This window comes from Mobula hypostoma, chromosome 7 (genome assembly GCF_963921235.1).
Source record: "Mobula hypostoma chromosome 7, sMobHyp1.1, whole genome shotgun sequence".
Taxonomy (NCBI): domain Eukaryota; kingdom Metazoa; phylum Chordata; class Chondrichthyes; order Myliobatiformes; family Myliobatidae; genus Mobula; species Mobula hypostoma.
In genome coordinates, this window is record NC_086103.1 from 114480571 (window position 1) to 114501640 (window position 21070).

At 41.6% G+C, this 21070-nt stretch overlaps 1 protein-coding gene across 2 annotated transcripts in view; it reads left to right on the plus strand.

The window, feature by feature from the left end:
- Positions 1-21070, plus strand: part of ccdc82 (coiled-coil domain containing 82) — a 117651-nt gene that overhangs the window by 73646 nt on the left and 22935 nt on the right. The window contains exon 8 of one of the 2 annotated variants that reach the window (XM_063053817.1): positions 8221-13618. The exons of the other annotated variant lie outside the window; for it this stretch is intronic. Within the exon in view, the coding sequence (XP_062909887.1) occupies positions 8221-8286 (66 nt within the window). The 3' untranslated portion in view covers positions 8287-13618. Of the gene's footprint in view, positions 1-8220; positions 13619-21070 lie in introns of those variants that run through there. 2 annotated transcript variants of the gene reach the window in all.

A 21070-nucleotide genomic window follows, 5' to 3' on the forward strand; every position in this document is an offset into this window, starting at 1 on the left:
TCTCACCTTTCAGTCTACATATATCTGAAAAAAATTGGTATCCTCTTTCGTACTAATGGCTAGCTTAACATCATATTTAATCTTTTCTCTCCTTATGGCTTTTTAGTTGGCTTCTGTTCATTTTTAAAAACTTTCCAACTCTCTAATTTCCTACTTTTTTTTTGCTATATTATATGCCCTCTTTTTTGCTTTGATGCTGTCTTCGATTTCCTTTGTCTGACATGGTTGCCTCATCTCCCTTTAGAATATTTCTTCATCTTTGGGATGTATCTATCCTTTGCCTTCTGAATTGACCCCAGAAACTCCAGCAATTGTTGTTCTGCCATCATCCCTCCTAGTGTGCTCTTCCAATCAATTTTGGCAGCTTGCCTCTCATGTCTCTGTAATTCCCTTTACTCCACTGTAATAGCGATGCATCTGACTTTATCTTCTTCCTCAAACTGCAAGGTGAATTCTGTTATCATGATCACTATCTCCTAAGGAGTTATTTACCTTAAACTCCGTAATTGAATACGGTTCTTTACACAACTCCCGTTGGAGAATTTCCTTTCCCCTAGTGGGCTCAACCATAATCTGCTCTAAAATGCCATTTTGTAGGCATCATAGAAATTCCCTCCATTGGGATCCAGCACCAGCCTGATTACTCTAGTCTACCTGCATTTTGAAATCCCCCATTACTATCATACAATTGCCCTTTTAACTAACAGAGCCCCCCACCCTCGTCTACCTGCCTGTCTCTTTGATACAATGTGTATCCTTGGATGTTAAGCTCCCTACTTTGACTTTCTTTCAGCCACAACTCAGTGATGCCTACTTCATACCTGCTAATTTCTAATTGCACTACAAGATCTTCTACCTTATTCCATATATTGCATGCATTCAATATAACTCCTTCAATCCTGTATTCACTATCCTTTTTAATTTTGTCCCATATTATGCTTCAACTCAGGTTCTGTTTCACAGTTTTCTACCTAACTCCCTATATTCTCTCTTCAGGGCCTCTTCAATTTCCTATTAACGTCATTGGTACCAATCTGTACCACGACTTCCAGCTCTCCCCCTTTCACAATACTATGGACCCAAGCTGAGACATCCCTAACCCTGGCATCTGGGAGGCAGCATACCATCCAGGTGTCTCTTTCACGCCCGCCGATTCTCCTGTCTGCTCCTCTAACTAATGAATCCCCTATCACCACAGCACTCCACTTCGCCCCACTTCCCTTCGGAGCCACAGAGCAAGACTCGGTGCCAGACACCTGCTTGCTGCGGCTTCTCCCAGTTAAGTTCTTCCGCAGTCCCCCTGCCAATAGTAGCCAAAATGGTGTAAGTATTATTGAGGGGAACAGTCAATACTCTGCACTGGCTGCCTATTGCCTTCCCCTCTTCTGACAGTCACACAGGTACCTGCCTCCTGAAGCTTAGGGGTGGCTACTTCCCTGCACCTCTTATCTATCACCTCCTCATTCTCCCGTATGACCGAAGGTCATCGAGCCACAGCTCCTGTTTTCTTTTTATTGTCTCAAATAAAACTCAGTCCCAATGAGGTGTGCAGTTTTCAAATGGCTCCCACACTACAAGAAGTTGCTCTCTCACTTGCTCCTTCAATGACTCACTCCTGACGAGATGTGCAGTTTTCTACTGGCTCACACCCTGCAAGATGTCAGTCTCTCACTTGCTACCTCAAACTAATGAGTAATTCTCATTACTATACTACAGAATAGTAATGAGAATTGGTCTTCAACTAATAGATCATGATCCAGAACGAGGTTGAGAAGCAGAAAAGGCAGAAGTGGTAGGAATTATTTATTGACCATATTGTAGTTGGTCATATTGGTCACAGGATAAATCAGGAAATTATCTCTACCTGTAACCATTGTAATACAATGTCATGCTATCAAGTATTTAAATCCACATTTAAACTGGACAAGTCAAATTAGTGGTGGTAAGATCCAGAATTTATGGAATGTTTGAAGTTGGTTTTCTAGTCAATATATTAATAATCTGTTTTAGGTATAGTGTCTTGCAATGAAAACAAGTTTATTAATGATCCTGAGTTAAAGATGCCTTTAAGGAAGAGTGATCATAATATGATAGAATTTTCGCATTGAGCTTGTAAGTAATAAGGTCTTAAATCTAAGCAAAGAAAACTACAAAGGTATTGGAGCACCTGGTTGATTGGGGGGAACGATTGTAAAAAGGTATAATGACTGAGCTGAGAGGCAATGTATTCATTCAGAGTGTGATGATTTTTTTTGAATTATGTACCATGGAAGGTTTGCAGTCTTAGTAATGTATTCGAATCAAAGACCAATAGGTTTCTGGATATCAAAAGAATTAAGAGATATGGGGATATCTCTTGGAGCGAAGGCTGCAGCACCACATGAAGTGCTGGAGGCACGAAGTGGCTCATGTATAATCTATGGAGAGAGCTGGAATATTAATGTTTCAGGTTGAGATGAAAGCATCAATTCTCTAATTCACTTCATACCTGCTACCAGACTCACTTAGTTCCTTCTGTGTGTTGCTCTAGATTCCAGCATCTGTAGTCTCGTTTGTTTCCATAAGGCTGTAGGTCAGGCATGATGAATGGCAGAGCATACTCAAAGGATGAGATAGCCTTTTCCTACTCCCAATTTTTTATTTCTTATCACACTCTTCCTTTGTTATTGGTTGTAGCTCTGTTTCAGGATAGGGTGTAACAAGTCAGTATTCACCACAAACTCAACAATTCTTACAGCTGTCTTGAATAATCATATTCATTCAGTTTTCATTCTCCCAGTTTCACTGTTTCTGTCACATTTGTTCCACATTGTTTTGGTTCATGCAGTCTGCATTTATACCTCCCCCACAATTTGGCCAACTTGCATTTTCACCTCCTGTAACATTTAATCATTGCTATCTACCACAACGTCACTGACCTACTCCCATGCCCTGACCACCTCCATCTCTTTTTTTCACATCTTGAAATATATCCATTGTAAGGAAATTTAGAGAGGGTTTGACACTAAAGCTGAGCAGTAGAGACGACTCAATGATGAATAATAACTTTAATGATAGACTTTGAAAATAACAAGCCACAAGGGGCCTTAAAATGAGAGAAAACAGATACAAAACACCACAGGCAACAAGATAACTGAAGACTAGGAGCATCTGGTTGAGGCTGGTCAGTTCAGTAGGTGAATAAGGACAGTGAATGAGAGCTGTGTTTAGGCTGCAGGTGGTGAGTTGGAAATGTGTGTCACGTGACTCCTGTTAGCTGGGTGGAGACTGGGAGGTGCCTGCCTGTGCAGGACTGACGACACCCCCCCACCCCCACCCACAGTCAGCACCTAATGGCCCAGGACAATCCAGGTGAGTCTGGTGGAACTCCTTAATGAGCAATGGATCCGAGGTGAAACTGGACGGTACTCAAGAGCTCTCCTCAGGGCTGTGCTCTTCACAGGCAACCAGGTATTGCCCACCCTGTCCCTGACAACGTGAATCCCATCAACCAGTGATCCATGTACACTGGATCACCTTCCACCTTCCTAGGTTCTGGAGGTGCAGGCTCATGTGGGTTGAGTGGTCCGTGGACAAGGGGCTCAAGGCAGGACACAAAGAGGGTAGGTGAGATCCTTAGGGATGGTGGCAGCTGGAGATGTTAAGTGACTGGATTGATGCAGTGTGAAGTGACCAATGGACTGGGTTAAAGGTTTGGGGGAGTTGGTATGCAGGGGTGAATCACAAGTGGGCACCACTGGCGATTGGCCTGGTGGCAGTAGGCATAGTTGACAGCTAGGAAGGCCCTGCATCCCTTCTTCCAAGTATTCTGGCAGTGGTGAACCAGGGCCCTGATGGACGGGACTTTCACCGTTGACTCTTCTAATGTCATAGGGTAAAAGGACATAGCTTATGAAGGAAATGATTGGGGTGTGGAACCGGCATTTCTCTAACTTGCATTACAGTTTGCTTTCGAGGAGATACTGAAAGACTGAACAGTCGTGGTCTTGGGGGTCCCTTGGAGAAGATGAGGATGTTGTCAGGTCAACGAACACATACCTGTGTGGGATGACTTGAAGAATCCCATTAACGAAGGCTTGCAAAGTGGCTGGATAATTGGAAAGTCCAAAAGGCATCACCAAGTATTTGTAGCGACTGGTGGGCGTTATCAACACTGTCTTCCACTCTTATCCCCCTGGCAGATGCAGATCAGGATTTTTGCACTCCACAGATCCAGTTGGTGAAGATCTGGACCCACAGAAGATTTTGAATACACTATCCATCAAGGAGAGGATAGCGGTTCTTAATGGTGATTTTGTCAACAGTAGTCAATGCACGGACAGAGACTCCTATCTTTCTTTTTGACAAAGAAGAACCCTGTACCAGCTGGGGACTGGGATGGTGGAATGAAGCTGTGCTGTAGCACTTTGGCGATTATAGTCATTCATGATTCAGGTTTTAGGAGGGGAGGGGGAAAACAGGTGACCTCGGGGGGGGGTGCACCTGGGAGGAGGTCCGGCGCACAGGCGTGTGGTCTATGAGGCAGCAGAATGTTGGCTTCCCTTTTACTGAAGGCGATGGCGAACTCATGGTATTCCTGTGGGAATTCGGTGAGATTGAGGGCTTCCTCTGTCTCCAAGGATTTCTGGAGTGAAGTCAATTGAGGTTGCAGGCAAGCGGTCTGGCAGGTGGGCCCCGATCCAGGCAGTGACTGAGCGAAGTGAGGGTCGTGACTGGAGAGCCAGGGTTAACCCAAGATGAGAGGAGTGTTGAATGGGTCTATCAGGAGGAATTGGATGGACTTGCGGAGCTCTCCAGTGCTCACGTGCACAGGCGGTGTGTGTGCTTTGACCATCCTACACCTCAAGAGACATCCTTCAATGGCTGTGATGCTAAATGGGTGAGAGATTGGCTCAGTAGGGAGTCCAACCTACATACACAGAGTTCGGTCCAGAAAATTGTCTGTTGCCCCTGAACCCACCAGAGCCTCCCGTGTGCGTAGAGCCATGGGGGTGTAGAGGAGAACTGAGAGAGTGAGTTTGGCCATGTTGCTGGACAAGGGGTCGGGGGAGATGACCAGATAGAAAGCCCCTCGTCTCTACCTGGTGGTGCTGTTTCCCGGACACAGAGGGCATTTGATGTGTGGGTGATTTGCTTCCCCGCAGTAAGTGCACCAGTTGTTTCTCCAGCAACGTACACACTTTGGGGGTTAAGGGAGCTCTCTCTAACTAAATGGGTTCTGGGGGCGATGGTGATGAGGGTTCTACAGTCTGATGTGGAACTGGGGTTCTAAATGGTGATCTGGAGGGTCGCTGCATAAGATGCTTGTCAATACCAAGGGCCAGAGTAATGAGGCCTTTAAGGTCAGTGGGCTTCTCCCAAGTAGACAGCTCATCTTTTAAGCTCTCCAAGAGACGGTGATAGTAATGGGCCAGCATCGCTTCTGCGTTCCAGCCACACTCCTCCACGAGGGTCCTGAGTTCCAAGGTGTGTCCTGTACCAAGCTTGAGCCTAGACATGGATGAAGTATCTGATCTGCTACCCCCCAGATGATCGAAACCCCACAACTCAGTGATGAACTCCTCTTATTTATTGCAAATAGTGATTTTATTGTCCCACTTAGTGGCAGCCCAGCTCAGCGCTTGCACAGTCAAGAGAGAGATGATGAAGGCATCCTTGTCTGTAAAATACAGAGATGGCTGGAACTCAACATTTAAGGTGCAGTGAGACAGGACGTTATGGGAATCAGTCAAAGCATTGGGGAAGCAGAATCTGGGACCCCGAGAGAGGAGGGTGACTGGCACGGGGTCGTTGTAACAAGATGGAGAGTGGCAAGTGGATGGTCAGGGGTTTACAGCTGCTTCTGGGTGGTGTACTTGTGTCAGTGGACGACTTCCTTTAGGCAAACAGACTCTGCTGGATCAACCTTTAGTTCACACCTGTCAGGAAATGTAGAAGAGGCTTAACCCAAAAACAGAGCGATGGGGATGATTTAGCAGTGAGCGATAACTTTAATAATAGACTGTGAAAATAACAAGTCATGAGGAGCCACAAAGCAAGGGAGAACTTATACAAAACACCACCGGCAACAAGGTTTCTGAAGGCTAGGAGCAGCTGGTTCAGTGGGTGAACAAGGATTGTGGATAAGAGCCGGGTTTAAATGGGCTGCAGGTGATGAGTTGGAAACGAGTGGCAGGTGACTCTTTTTGGCTTGGAAGAGACTGCCTGTGCAGGCCTGACACCTATCTCTCATTTTTGTAAGTTCTGATGAAAGTTGACACCATTTTTTTTCTACATGTATGTCTCTGTATCTCTTCCTTTTAGATTAGATGAAATCAGACAGCTCATTACTTAATTAGAAGCTGGAATAGGGCAATCTATTGTAAACTGTATTAATGAACTACTATTTTATTCTACCTCGTGATTAATAAATTTCCCTTGTAAATAAATGTAGACATTTCCTTTTGTTATGTTCTGTACAATCAGCCTCATTGCATGGGTCACTGAATCACTTACACCACGACTCCCACATGGCCTGAGTTGAATGACCCAGAAAACCGTGGAGCAGTTTGGGAGTGCAGATTTGGCAGCAAACTGAAAGCATAGCTTCCCAAGATCCTCCGGTTCTGTTACTCTGGAATCAACAGTTGTATCCCCATCCCAGTGCAAGTTTTCCTTCTGCATGCCCTTAGCCTCACAGGGTAATCTGGTTTTAAGTTGTGCTGAATTCTTTGTAGTTTTAAGAGAAGCATCAACAGCTACTTGTCTAATTTATTATATAATTTAATATGGAAGCTTAAACAAAAACATCAATATGTTTTCTGGAATACAGGGTGCCAGCCATCCTCAGATATACTGCCCAACCATTTAGTGCATACATGCACAACAATAATGATGAGTGGGAACCCGGACGATCTTTTTCCTTCTTACTAGCTTAAGTGCTGAAGGAAATTGAACTGAAAGAAGAGCTAGTAAGAGATTTGAAAGTGGGAGGGGGATCTCTTCAGTTAGTCCTGACGAAGGGTCTCGGCCCGAAACGTCGACTGTACCTCTTCCTAGAGATGCTGCCTGACCAGCTCCGTTCACCAGCAACTTTGATGTGTGTTACTTTCTGGACAGTGTGGTTTGGGCTTTGTTATCAAGTTATCAGGGAAGCTTGTAGAGCAAAGGGCTCTTAGCTAAAGAAAACTGTGCTAGTTCACACTGACACCTGATCTTTATAGTGAACTTCAGTGCCTGCAAAGTGTTTATTATTTTGATGCTTTACCTACCAGTTTGATTTACACCTGACCATAAGGTGAGTTTCTAATTTCAGTGTTTGTTGTTGTTCCTTTCTGCACCTTGTGGCGCATTGACGGCAAACTTCCCGTTTCTTTAGCAATTTTGTCTTTTTTATGAGGGTTGAGTTGCTAGCTTGACGCTCAACCCAGCGCAGATGTAAAGCCTGCAAGGAGACGGCCGGATCGAACCCAGGACCACTCGCCTCAAAATCCAGTGCAGATGCCACTGCACCACCTGCCGGCTATATCAGGAAATACGTCAGGGTGGGACCAGGTATCAGGGAAAGAAGAGAAATCTGCGACCAATCATCCAAATCTATTTTGAATATTTCTTAACAGCTTTTCTAAGAATATGAGATTTTCATTTTTTTATTTGCTTATGTGGTAGAAGTATAGAAGCTTGTCTTTATCTGTCCTTCAACAAATGAAATGTCTTTTTCAGCTGGTTAATTTAGTGTTAACAAGGGGATGAGTTCTGCAATATTATATGTCATTTGTACTGCTTTCAACTTGTTTTCTCCACTGCCTTGCCCATCCTGTACCATTTGAGTTCTGGCTTTTGTCGTGTTGAGGAACATTGAAGTAAGCAGTCACCTTTGTGACCTTACCAGTTAAGTATTATGCTGAATTTGGGCAATGACTAAAGTGTTCTGGGCTCTCCTCAAGCCCTATAATATTATTAAATAGACACAGACCGTTTTACCCAGAGCTATGTAATTGGTTCTATTTCTTTAAGTTACTAACACGTCTTTTTTGACTAGCAACCTGTGGCTGTGCTAGCAGGTGGTAACCTAATACAGTGATTGCACCATTGGTTCTCAGCCCAGTTACTTGCTTAGTTGTTTGAAGCTATCTAGGGCAAGTGTGCAGTGATGTGCCTTATTAGTTGTACTTTTCCCCTACGTTGAATATAAAGTTGGTTTTAACATAGCTTTGTTTGTTTTTCTTCCTTGCTCGACAGCGATATAGGCATTTTGAAACAGTTCTCAACGATGCCGACTGTTTCCGTGAAGAAACTCTGGAATAAGGCAGAAGGAAGAAAACAGAAAGGATATTATTTGTATTTTCTAGCACTCACCTTCTCTCTCTGTTACGGATTTTGGAACAATCTGTGCCACATGCTGCTTCATCACTATGCTAAAAGCAATTGGCCAATTTAAAGGTCATCTACGGGACATAACTTCACCACCAGTTTATTATGAATCAGGAAACCTCTCAACAGTGTTTCTAACCTGTCTGTTTTTGTAATGTAATGCAGATTTGTGTCTCCTTTCTAATGTGAAAATATAGACCTTTGACTAGTTTAATCTTGAGTATTCAAAAGAAATAGTTGAAGGAAATTGTCTGTGGTATACAAAGAACAGTATAGCACAGGAACAGGCTGTTCGGCCCACAGTGTTGTGCTGAACCAGCTAAAAAGCAAATCAAAAACTAATCCCTCCTACCTACCCATGTCCATATCCCTTCATCCTCCTTACATCCATGTGCCTATCCAAACGTCTCTTAAAAGCCTTTAATATATTTACCTAAACCACCATAACAGCCAGCACATTCCGCCACTCTCTGAGTAAAAATCTTACTCCTCACATCCCCCTTGAACCTACTGTCCTTTCACATTCAATACATGCCCTCTGGCATTAGACATTTCAACCCTTGGAAACAGATACTCTCTGTCTACTCTATCTAGGTCTCTCAAAATCTTGTAAACCTCTATCCGATCTCCCCTCAGCCTCTGGTGCTCCACATAAAACAACCCAAGTTTATCTAGCCGCTTGTGATAGCATATGCCCTCTAAACCAGGCAGTATCCTGACGAACCTCTTCTGCACCCTCTCCAAAGCCTCAACATCCTTCCAGTAGTGGGGTGACCAGAACTGTGTGCAATTCTCCAGATTGGCCTAACTAGAGTTTTATAAAATTGCAACATAACCTCTTGACTTTTGAACTCATTGCCTGGACTAATAAAAGCAAGCATTCCATAAGTCCTCTTAACCACTTTATCGACCTGTGTAGCAACTTTCAAGGAGCTATGAACTTGGATCCTAAGATCTCTCTGCTCAGCAACACTATTAAGGATCTTGCTCTTAACAGTGTACTGTCTCTTTGCATTTGCCCTACCAATACCAAGGTGCAACGCCTCACATTGGTCTGGTTTAAACTCCATCTGCCATTTCTCTCCCCATATCTGCAACTGATCTATATCATGCTGGATTTTTTTTGTTAGTCTTCTACACTATCCACAGCTCCACCAATCTTGGTATCATCTGCACACTTACTTGCCCACCCATCTACATTTTCATTACAAACAGCAGAGATCCCAGCACAGATCTCTGCGGAACGCCAATGATTACAGACCTCCTGCTCAAATAAGTCCCTTCGACTACCACCCTCTGTCTTCTATGAGCAAGCCAGTTCTGAATCCAAACAGCCAATTCATCAGGGACCCCATGCACCTTAATCTTCTGGATTAGCCTCCCATGAGGGACTTTGTCAAATGCCCTACTAAAATCCATGTAGACAATGTCCACTGCCCTACCCTCATCAATCTCTCTCATCACCTTGCCAAAAAACACAAGCAAGTTGGTAAGACATGACCTGCCCCACACAGAGCCATGCTGATTAGGCCATGGGTTTCCAAATGCTTATATATGTTATCTCTAAGAATTTTCTCCAGCAATTTTTGTACAACTGACATGAGTCTCACTGGTCTATAGTTCCCAGGGATTTCTCTTGTTCGCTTCTTAAATAGAGGTGCAACATTAGCCACTTGCCAGTCTTCCAGGACCTCCCCTGTGTCTAGAGAGGACACAAAGGTACTGGTCAAGGCCCAGCAATCTTGTCTCTTGCCTCCTTCAATAACCTGGGGTAAACCCCTTCAGACCCTGGGGGACATCGCCACCTTAACTCATTAGGAGGCCGAACACTTCCTCCTCCTTGACCTCTAAACACCCTGACATATTTATACACTCAGCACTGTACTCTGTTGAAGCAAAGTACTGATTTCATATCTCACTCACATTCTCCGCATCCAAGCAAATGTGCTCCCCTTTATCTTTGAGTGATCCCACCCTCTCCCTAGTTATCCTGTTGTTCCTGATGTATGTATAGAATGCCTTGGGATTCACCTTAATCCTACTTACCAAGGACTTTTCATGGCCCCTCCTGGCTTTCTATTTCCTTTCTTTACTTGTTTTCTGGCTTCTTTATACTCCTCATGGGCTGCGTTTGATCCTACCTTCCCAAGCCTTACATACTTATCCTTTTTCCTTCCTGACTAAATTCATCACCTGTCTAGACATCTAAGGTTCTTTTATCTTTCCATCCCTGTCCTTCCTTCTAACAGGAACATACCTTTCCTGTACTCTCTGCAATTGATCTTCAGATTACCCTCCCCATGTCTGGTGTGGACTTGCCAGAGAAAAAATGTTCCCAATTAACTCTTCTTAGTTCCTGCCTCATGCCCTCGTAATTTGCCCTACTCCAATTTAAAACTCTTCCCCCCAAGGACCATATCAATGATAAGGTGTTGTGGTCACTGTTCCCTAACTGCTCACCCACTGAAAGGTCAGTCACCTGGCCAAGCACATTACCCAATACCAGGTCCAGTACAGACTCTCCTCTCATTAGACCATCCATATATTGATTTAACAAACCTTTCTGGTTACTCCAATTATAGATTATTTTATACCAATATCTTGAAATTATTGAGGAATACATCAAAGATTAAAATAGTGACCTCTGTAGTGAACAATCAAAAATTGTTTGCATTAAGCACAGATCTTCTGTTAGGTGTGTGGAACATAACCAGCAACTGTTCTAATGAAAAGAGCTGTGGAATCAGTATTGGTTAATACCCCAGTCAAAAATGAGACATGCTGAGGACCAATCATCTTCTTCCCCTTGGGCTCTAGAGCATTTGGAAATGTCATTGTTTTGTCCTGTTAGGAAATGGTGTAAGTATTACTAAAGGGGATGAGATTATTAGTATTTCTTTCATCCATACATAACATATGGATGACCTGACAGATAGTATTTGTTGTCTATAACAAGTTGCACTGAGAGATCAGTGATCTTCCTTTGTCCCTGCGACCCTTGTGGAGATGGTTCTCCCACAATGCACCTCAGGTGGGGAACGCAAGGATTTTGTCACATGAAAGAATGGATCACTGCTTTTCCAATTCAAGTTGGTGTGTGTAAGCTGAAGATGAATGGAGGGTTGTGTTTCCAATGGTTGAGGTAGCAGGGTGGTAAGTTATGTTGAGGTTGAGGTAATCCTCATGTTTTGCCACAGTGTATGCAGTGACCCAAAATATACTGTTCTTGGAGGAGGTGAATATTAAGGTCAGTGGCTGAGATGCTGAACAGTTGGTCTGCTGTGCCCTGAATGATATTAAGCTTTCTGAGTGTTGTCATGTTTGAACCTAGGTCAGTGTGTAATATGTACTCTATTATACTCTCCAAGACGCCAGTTAGTATGGAGATTTGGTGATGTTGGAGTGTTAATCAAGTGATATTATGAGATATTCTTTCATTCAGACTAGCCACTACTTGGAAATCATTAGGCACAAATGTTTCCTAGATCCAACTTTGGCTAGTGTGGTCAGCTTTGCTAAGGGAGAAATAATGAATGGATCTGTATACCTGTTCAATTGTTTAATGACCCCATGCCTGACTCAAGGAATTACAATGCGAAATGCATCCCTTTATCGTACCTAAATTTCTCTGCATTCATTTCATCTGCCATGTTCCTGGATATTTCTGCAGTTTGACTGTATCCTCCTGAAGTTTGTAGTCAGGACTATTTTGTGTAATGTAGAAGTGGAAAATTATGCTACTGAGTTGAGCACTTTGAATATCTATAACATCAAAAAGTCTGAACTCAAAGAACGATTTAGTGTATGAAACTATTGTAAGGAAAGTATTCATTTTTGTGTTAAAAATCTCAAAAGAACACTTTAAATTCCTATTTTTGTAATTTTTATCTTGCTGAAGTAATTAACAATATCTAAATGTGCATTTTGAAATATTTGTGTCACATTACACGTATTAAGAGTACATAACTCCATTTATTGACTTCTTTCTAAACTAATAACTTTTTTACCTTTACTAGCATAAATTGCTTTGGACACTGAAAAATATAAATTAATTCATTTATTGAACATTGCAATTTAGATGCCTCACCTTCAAACAAATTTAATCAAAGTATACAGGCTATTTGTTTCCCAAGCTTCTGCAATTTTCCCTATGAACTTGTGGAACATTTTGGAGACAAGCTCCGTATGCACCTGTTCCATTTTGATTCTCTGCTCTGTTTAATTAACTTTACACACAAGTGACCATTTCTGAACTAGTAGATTAACATTCATCTTCCTTGGTTTCAAACAACTTGTATAGCGAAGCTTATTTCTGTTTCTGGACTGTCTGCTCGTAGAATTTGATTTCCATAACCTCTTCCTCACTACTTGGAATAAACCATGTACTTGTGAAAGCAGTAATTCACATTGGTGGGTTAAGGATAATTGTGGAGAATGAAGTGAAAGTCTCGCAAAACAAGGAAATTTCTCTCTCTAAACAAATGCATTTTCTGATATCTTCCTAGTACCTGCTCATTCACCTCTATCTCAAAAAATGTTCCTTTCCTATTCAATTAAACAAAATGAATGATGTGCATTAGCAGTGAGGTTTATTACTGGAATGCTCAGTCTTTTGTTGAATGAAGGGACTTACTAATGACCAAGTAATGCATGATACTATTTACTTTTGACTCTCTGAGTCCTAAATCAAGCTTTTTATGATGAGTAAGGAATGTAATGTTTGTACATATTGATTTTTTAGAACTGTCATATTTTTAATTAGCTTTGGTTTTTCCAAGCATTTGCTGCATTTTGAGTAGAGCATTTTTGTTACAAAGTCTCATTATTAAAAGGTATATTCCGATACTGTACAATTAGAAGATAAGAACATGAGTACACAATGAATAAGACCAGGAACTAGTCATTGGATTCCATAAACCTGCTCCAGTATTCATGAAGGTTATACCTTATCAGGACTTTGACCTGAACATATTAATACTGTGAAGCAAATGGATATTTTTTGTGCAAGAAGAGGTAAAATAATACTTCAACATTCTATATTTGAGAGTACCTCTGCATTCCTGTAAGCATATAAGTGAATTAACATTATAATTATCTCCCATAACATTGATATCATTCAGAATTAATAACTTGAAAGAAGAAATTTCTCCAACAGAAATAAATGAAAGATTACTGAAATTATGTAATGTAAGATAAGTGGCTGTGCACTTTATGATGGTAACTTAACATTTCTGATAGCAAGAATCTGTAAAAATAAAAATTGAGAAGGAACAAAGTTGTCTGGTGTGGGCTTTGCTTTTTAAATGAAGTCTAATTTTTTGTTATTCACTTCATAATTTGTTTAATACTTTTAAGGTGGCAAGACTTGCTGAGCGATAAAGTTGTCAATAATGTTAGTGACAAATATTTGACAATACTGGACCAAATCAAAGTAACAAACTTTTATAATCAACTATTACAGTTTATACTGCAGGTGGAAACCAGCAGAAGAGCATGAAGAATCAAGGCAGCATGGTAGTGTAGTGGTTAGCAGTACAGGTGACATAGGCTCAAATCCCACCGCTGCCTGTAAGGAGTTTGTATGTTCTACCCATGACTGCATCGTTTTCCTCTGGGTGCTCGGGTTTCCTCCCACAGTCCAAGAATGTACCAGGTGGTAGGCTAATTGGTTATTGTAAAGTTGACCCGTGATTAGGCTAGATTTAAATTGGAGGCTTGCTGGGTGGTGTGGCTTGAAGGGCCAAAAGAGCCTATTCTGCACTGTATCACATTAAATAAATAAATAGACATGAAAAAATCTGCAGATGCTGGAAATCCAAAGCAATACACATCAAACGCTGGAGGAACTCAGCAGTCAATAGCTTGGGCCAAGACCATTCTTCAGGACTGAAGAGAAAGGAGGAAGATGCCAGAATAAAAAGTTGGGAGGGAGGGGAACGAGGCTAGCTGGAAGGTGATCGGTGAAGCCAGGTGGGTGGGAAAGGTCAAGGGCTGGAGAAGAAGAAATCGATAGGAGAGGAGCGAGGAACCCGGGAGAAGTAATAGGCAGGTGAAAGGATGTAAAAGGTCAGGGTGGGGAATAGAGGAAGGTGGCTGGGGGGGTGGATTTGTTTACCAGAAGGAGAAATTGATATTCGTGCCATCAGGTTGGAGACTACCCAGATGGAATGTAAGATGTTGCTCCTCCCCCCTGAGAGTGGCCTCATCTTGGCATGAGAGGAGGCCATGGGCCGACATGTCGGAGTGAGAATGGGAATCAGAATTAAAATGTTTGGCCAGTCTTGCTTGTGGTGGATGGAGCAGAAGTGCACAACAAAGTAATCCCCTGATTTATAGCAGGTCTCACCAATGTAGAGAAAGCTGCATACAATAGACGACCCCAAAAGATTCACAGGTGAAGAAACTTAGTTGCTTTAGTGCAAGGATTGTAAGAAAATTACCCAAATAAATGCTGGGTGTTATTTGCAGTGAAAGTATTATTATATATTACAACCACAAATTGACTCATAATTGTGCCTTAAAAGGAACACATCAGTGTTGTTGGAAAAGGATTCTGAAGTGGGCCCAGTAGGTACTAGGTTTCTGCGATGACATTACGAAGTTTCTATCACAGCCATCGGTTTTCCAAGTGTCTCTAATTGTACTAGCATTTATTAAACTAGGGAAGAACAAGTAGAAGCTTATGGCAGAGAGAAAGGCAAGCTTACACTCTATCCAAGTCCGACCAACAAAAAATGCTCGTTGGCATACTCCCAGTCTGTAGCCCATGTCAGTTGTGACCTGCAAGTTCTCATTCAGATACATTTTAAATATGGTGAGGATTTCTGCCAGCTCCACCCTTGCAAGTACTGAATGCCAGAGATTGACCATTTTGTGAGTGAACGTCTTTTCCCACAACTCCTCTTTAATCCTACTCCAAATTGTCTTAAATTTATGCCCCTAGATTCTAAACCACTTGCAAAAATAAGTACCTTTTTCCATTGATAATGTCAAGATCTTTAATAATATTATGCAACTTGATTAAATCTTCACTTATTCTATGATCCAACAAAAATAGCCCCAGCCTATTCAATCTGTCATCATAACAATCACTCACAGTCTTGGCAACATCGCTGTAAATCTCTTCTACATCTGTTCTGGTTCAATTACGTCGTTATTGTAATGTGGCAACACATCTGTACATAGTGCTCTGGCTGTGGTATAAATAGTTTATTATACCATTCTACAAGGCCTCCCTGCTTATGTATTATACTCTTAGCCTTTGTCTTCTTAATCACCTCTATGTATTCAACTACCTCTGGAAACCGTCAACATGTATTCCCTTTTCTTCTCCAGTTTCTGACAATTTATTCTGTTCTGTCAGCTTGGACTCCCCGCGTGCATTACCTCAGATTTTGTCAGATTGAACGGTTTCACACCTCAGCTACCCAATGGGCAAATGAAAATGGCTTTGGGATTCCAAATAAGAGTGTCGGTTTTCAACCACTCACGATTAAGCACATTGCGCTCTTAAACGAAGTCCAACGGAAGAGCGCTGGAAGCATTAACCTGGGAAATCTATCACAGTCTCATCCCATACAGACCTGGCATTAGAATGGAAACTCCATTGTTTTGTAAGGGAATTCACAACCTGGAGACGGGAAACAGAAAAGCAGGGTCTTGGTTTTCTTATATATTTTACTTTATTTTAATAATGTAAGTTATTTATTAATTTTTTAAAGTTTAAAAAAAATGTTAGTAGTTATTTAAAGCAAGTTTAATAATTTTGATAGCTTTCAAATACCTTCTGTGTATAAAACATGGACAGAAAGTGAAGCTCCTCTCCAGCCTTGCCTGCTGCCTAAAACTTGAAGTGTAAAACTTCTGCACCTGATGCTTTGTCCACTCAGTTCCAAGGTCAGGAGTCCCAGATTGTATGATGATTGTATTTGAGCATCTGAAGCAGTTTACTACAGCCTCTTGTGACATGAGCAAAACAAAGAAACAACCCCAAATCAGCCCATATTTATCTGAATCCTACAATGTCTTTCAACCATGCTGTCAATTTAGTGTTGTGCCAAACTCCTTCATTATGACTCCTATACTTAAGTTCAATTGTATGAAATATACCGCAAAAGAACAGGAGACTGCACTGAAGCATACAGATTTCATCACAGTAACAATCCCAATAGCCATTGCACTTCACATTTCTGCTTCTGAACCAATTTTGAATTCAATTTGTCACTTTCCTTGGGATCAGATGAATTTCTATTTCCTCATCAGTTGTAATGTAGCACGTTTATCAATCTCCTTGCTAAAATCAATGCAGACTTCATTATATGCTCTGCTGTCATTGTTTCCTCCAAAAATTTTACATACAAGAAAAAAATGTGCAGATGCTAGAAATCCAAGCAACACACACACATTGCTGGAAGAACTCAGCAGGCCAGGCAGCATCTATGGAAAAGAGTACAGCTGACGTTTTGGGCTGAGACCCTTCATCAGGGCTGGAGAAAAGAAGATGAGAAGTCAAAGTAAGAAAGTGGGGGGAGGGGAGGGAGAAACACAAGGTGAAAGATGAAACTGGGAGGGGGAGGGGTGAAGTAAAGAGCTGGGAAGTTGACTGCTGAACGAGATACAGAGCTGGAGAAGGGGAATCTAATCGGAGAGGACAAAAGGGCATGGGAAAAAGAAAAGAAGGAGCAATGGGCAGGCAAGGAGATAACGTGAGAGAGGGAATAGGAGATAGGGACTTGTGAAGGGGATGGAGTTCAAAAAAATTGAAAAATCGATGTTCATGCTATCAGGTTGGAGGCTACCCAAATAGGACATAAGGTGCTCCTCCAACCTGAGTGTGGCCTTATGGCGACAGTAGAGGAGACCATGGATAGTCATATTGCAATGGGAAGTGGAATTAAAAAGGGTTACTATTGTGAGATCCCGCTTTCTCTGGCGGACAGAGCATAGGCACTCAGTGAAGCGGTCTCCCAATATACATCAGGTCTCACCGATATACTGGATGTCACACTGGGGGCACCGGACACAGTGTAAGACCCCAGTGGACTTACAGGTGAAGTGTCGCCTCACCTGGAAGGACTGTTTGGGGCCCTGAATGGGAGTGAGTGATGAAGTGTAGAGGCAGATGTACCAGTCGTTCTGCTTGCAAACATAAGTGCCGGAAGGGACGAATGGATAAGGGAGTCACATAGGGAGACGTTCTCCTTCTTTAAAGAAAGGGGCTTCCCTTCCTCCATCACCAACGCTGGCCTCAACTGCATCTCTTCCATTTCACGAACATCTGCTCTCACCCCATCCTCCCACCACCCCACCAGGGATAGGGTTCCTTTTGTCCTCAGAGACCACCACATCAGCCTCCGCATCCAGCACATAATTCTCCGCAACTTCTGCCACCTCCAATGGGATCCCACCACCAAGCACATCCCCAATGCGCCCCCCCCCCAACTTTCTGCTTTCCGCAGGGATCATTCCCTCATTCCCATCGCCTCCCTTTGGTGCTCCTCCCTCCTTTTCTTTTTTCCATGGCCTTCTGTTTTCTCCTATCAGATTCCACCTTCTCCAGCCTTGTAATTCTTTCACCAATCAACTTCCCAGCTCTTTACTTCACCCCTCCCCTTCATCCCTCCCCCTCCCGGTTTCACCCGTCACCTAGTGTTTCTGCCTCCCCTCCCCCCACTTTGACTTCTCATCTTTTTTTTGTCCAGTCTTGGCCCGAAACATCAACAGTTTACTCTTTTCCATAGATGCTGCCTGGCCTGCTGAGTTCCTCCAGCATTTTGTGTGTTGCAAGCATCTACATAATCTCCATTAATAAACCTATGCTGTATTTGATGAACCAAAATGATGATTTATCCTGATTTTCAGAAAATTTATGATAGTTTTCCTACCATCGATCTTTATGTTAATAATTAACCCTAACCCCTTCTTCCCTTTTAAACAGTGTTACCACATTAGCAGACTTCCAGTGTCGTAGCCAAAAACAAAATACTATGTTCAGATCCTCTGCAAATTCTCTCCATGTTTGTGTTCTTCATGGTATCGTGGTTTTTGTCAATTCACTTTTCATAATGCCTGACCCATTAACATTCCCTTTCCTTCAATGTTTGTCATAAACACATTTCTAATGCTACTGCCGATATTGTCCCTTCCTTTGTGAAGACGCGTTCATTTTGAAACATGCCACTTGGCTCACAGTGAGCAACTTCATTTGTAATTCTCTTTGCCTGCGTGTATTTTTAAAACATCTTTGCCTAGAAATTGAGCCTATCTGCAAATGTTTTTGTATCTTCAATGATTAAATCAAAGATATTTTTGATGCATGAGAAAGTATTACCAGGTGGATTGGTTACCATTGGAAAATTGGCTCAGGTACAGTTCAACTCAAACAGCCGACAATTGCCTGGCATGAATTATGCAACCAAGGTCATACTGGGTATCTTTCCTCTATTGCTGACAGAAATGAACATTCTTATTGTTATGTAGTTAATATTTCAATAATATTTGCGTAATCTTGTACTATATATATATAGTTTGATTAAGCATTCTTGTTCATTTAAATAATTCATTATCAGTTATTTGTATAAATATGTTAATTGCATACATCATCACACGACCACATGATACACACATGCCTCACTTAAAGTAACAACGAAGTTACACCTGTATTTTCAGACTCTTGGGTCTTTCTTTGAATTATCTTAATGTTTTGAAGTTACAAAACATAACGCAGCTGGAGGAATGGGCATTGCTGTGTAACACATGCCCTACACAGGACATGCCAGAAGCTTTTCTAATGTAAATTGTATAATATCCCAATAATGTTTGTGTCTGGCTATAGAAATACCTGAAGATTTTTAACAAAGTGCGTCTACTTTTTTTTTGTAGTTCAGATTTTTATTATTATTTATTCTAACTTAACAAAGCAGCACAGCATATCAGTACAGCATATTTACACAGCCATCCCATGATAGGAAAACAAGTAAAACTTAGAAACAGAAAGAAGTTCTAATTTAAGTTTAAATTAACATACAACCAAAATTGATCCCACGCATCTTGCACTTTTTCCTCACTGTTAGTTCTTCCCAGCTTAAAGAAGGCAAACGTAAAAGAGGCAGACAACAGAAAAGATTCAAAGACGTCTTAAAAGCCAACATGAAGAAATGTAACATGGACATCAGCAATTGGGAAACCAATGCCAAGGACAGGAAACTCTGGCAAGCCATCATCTGAGAAGGAACAGCAACTTTCAAAGCCAACAGATGTACAGAATTAGAAGAAAAGAGAAGAAAATAGAAAGAGAGCAGCAACAACCAAAGCCCGATCTGCCATCTGGAACTACCTGTCCTGAATGCAGAAGAAATTTCAAAGCCAAGATTGGACTCATAAGCCACTTGAGAGCCCATAAATAGATCAACAGAATGAAGTCCATCATCCTCGACCTCGAGGGATAGCCACGACAACGAGTTCTTCCCAACATGTGTTCATATGATGAAATCTTAATCATTTCCTCAGTCCATTCCTTCACAGTGGGACATCTGGGTTTTTTCCAGTTTTGCAATATAATCCTTGCAACTGTGATGAGACCCACCTTTAAAATAATGAACTTGTCATAGTTTACATTAGATGTCATTGTCCTATCACTCAAGAGATAAAGCCGTGGGCACAAGGGCAGTGTGGAACCCGACCAATTCCCCAACAAATCAAGAACTTTACACCAAAATAGACGAACCATGGAACACTCCCAAATCATGTGAAAATATGTGCCCACCTCATTTTTACATTTCCAGCATAAATTATTATCAACAATCCCCATTTCGTAGAGTCTAGTTGGTGTCCAATAATATCTGTATACTATCTTATACTGAATAAATTTCCCTCTCACTTACCTAATATGTCTACCCATATTTGATAAAATATTTGACCATTCATTATCTTCAATATCACTTCCAAGATCCTTCTGCCATACTGCTTTGAGACTGTTACACGATTCACCCACAGAGTGCTTGAACATTTTATAAAACACTGATGCTTTATAAACTTCCTGACATAATGTAAAGTATTCAGTTAAAGGTGGGTCACTGTTCTTGAATATGCTACTAATGCAATGTCTTATTTGTAAATACTTCCAAAAATTCCCTTTATCTACAAAGTTATATTTCCTCTGCAAATCCACATATGACATAAAAATCCCATTCTCATAGAGATCACCAACTGTATTTACACCTTTAATCTTGCATTCTTTCCAGTACACCATTCTTTTCCCAATGCATACCTCAGGGTTATTCCAGACAGAGCAAGGAGTATAACTGGTTTAAATGTGACATTCTACAAGCTTTATGAATTGTACTCCACACACTCCTTGAGTGAAATAGTATAGGATTTAGATTAGTCTTGTTTTCCACATGTTGTCAGAGGATGCTAAGGGGAGAATGTGGTGCAGCCAAGCTCCGTTCTATAATTACCCAATCTAAATCAACATCAGCCCTGTCCCAATGTTTAGCTAATTTGGTCATTTCAAAGGATAATTTACATGCCCTGACGTCTGGTAGACTGAGCCCACCCATGTCCCTGGATATAGACATCTTACTCATTTTAATTCTGGGCTTCTTTTTATCCCATAGAAAATCACTGATAATTTTGTTGTATTGCTTGTAGATCAAATCTGATATATTTAAAGGAAGCATCATTGAAAGATAGTTAAACTGAGGTGCTATGACCATTT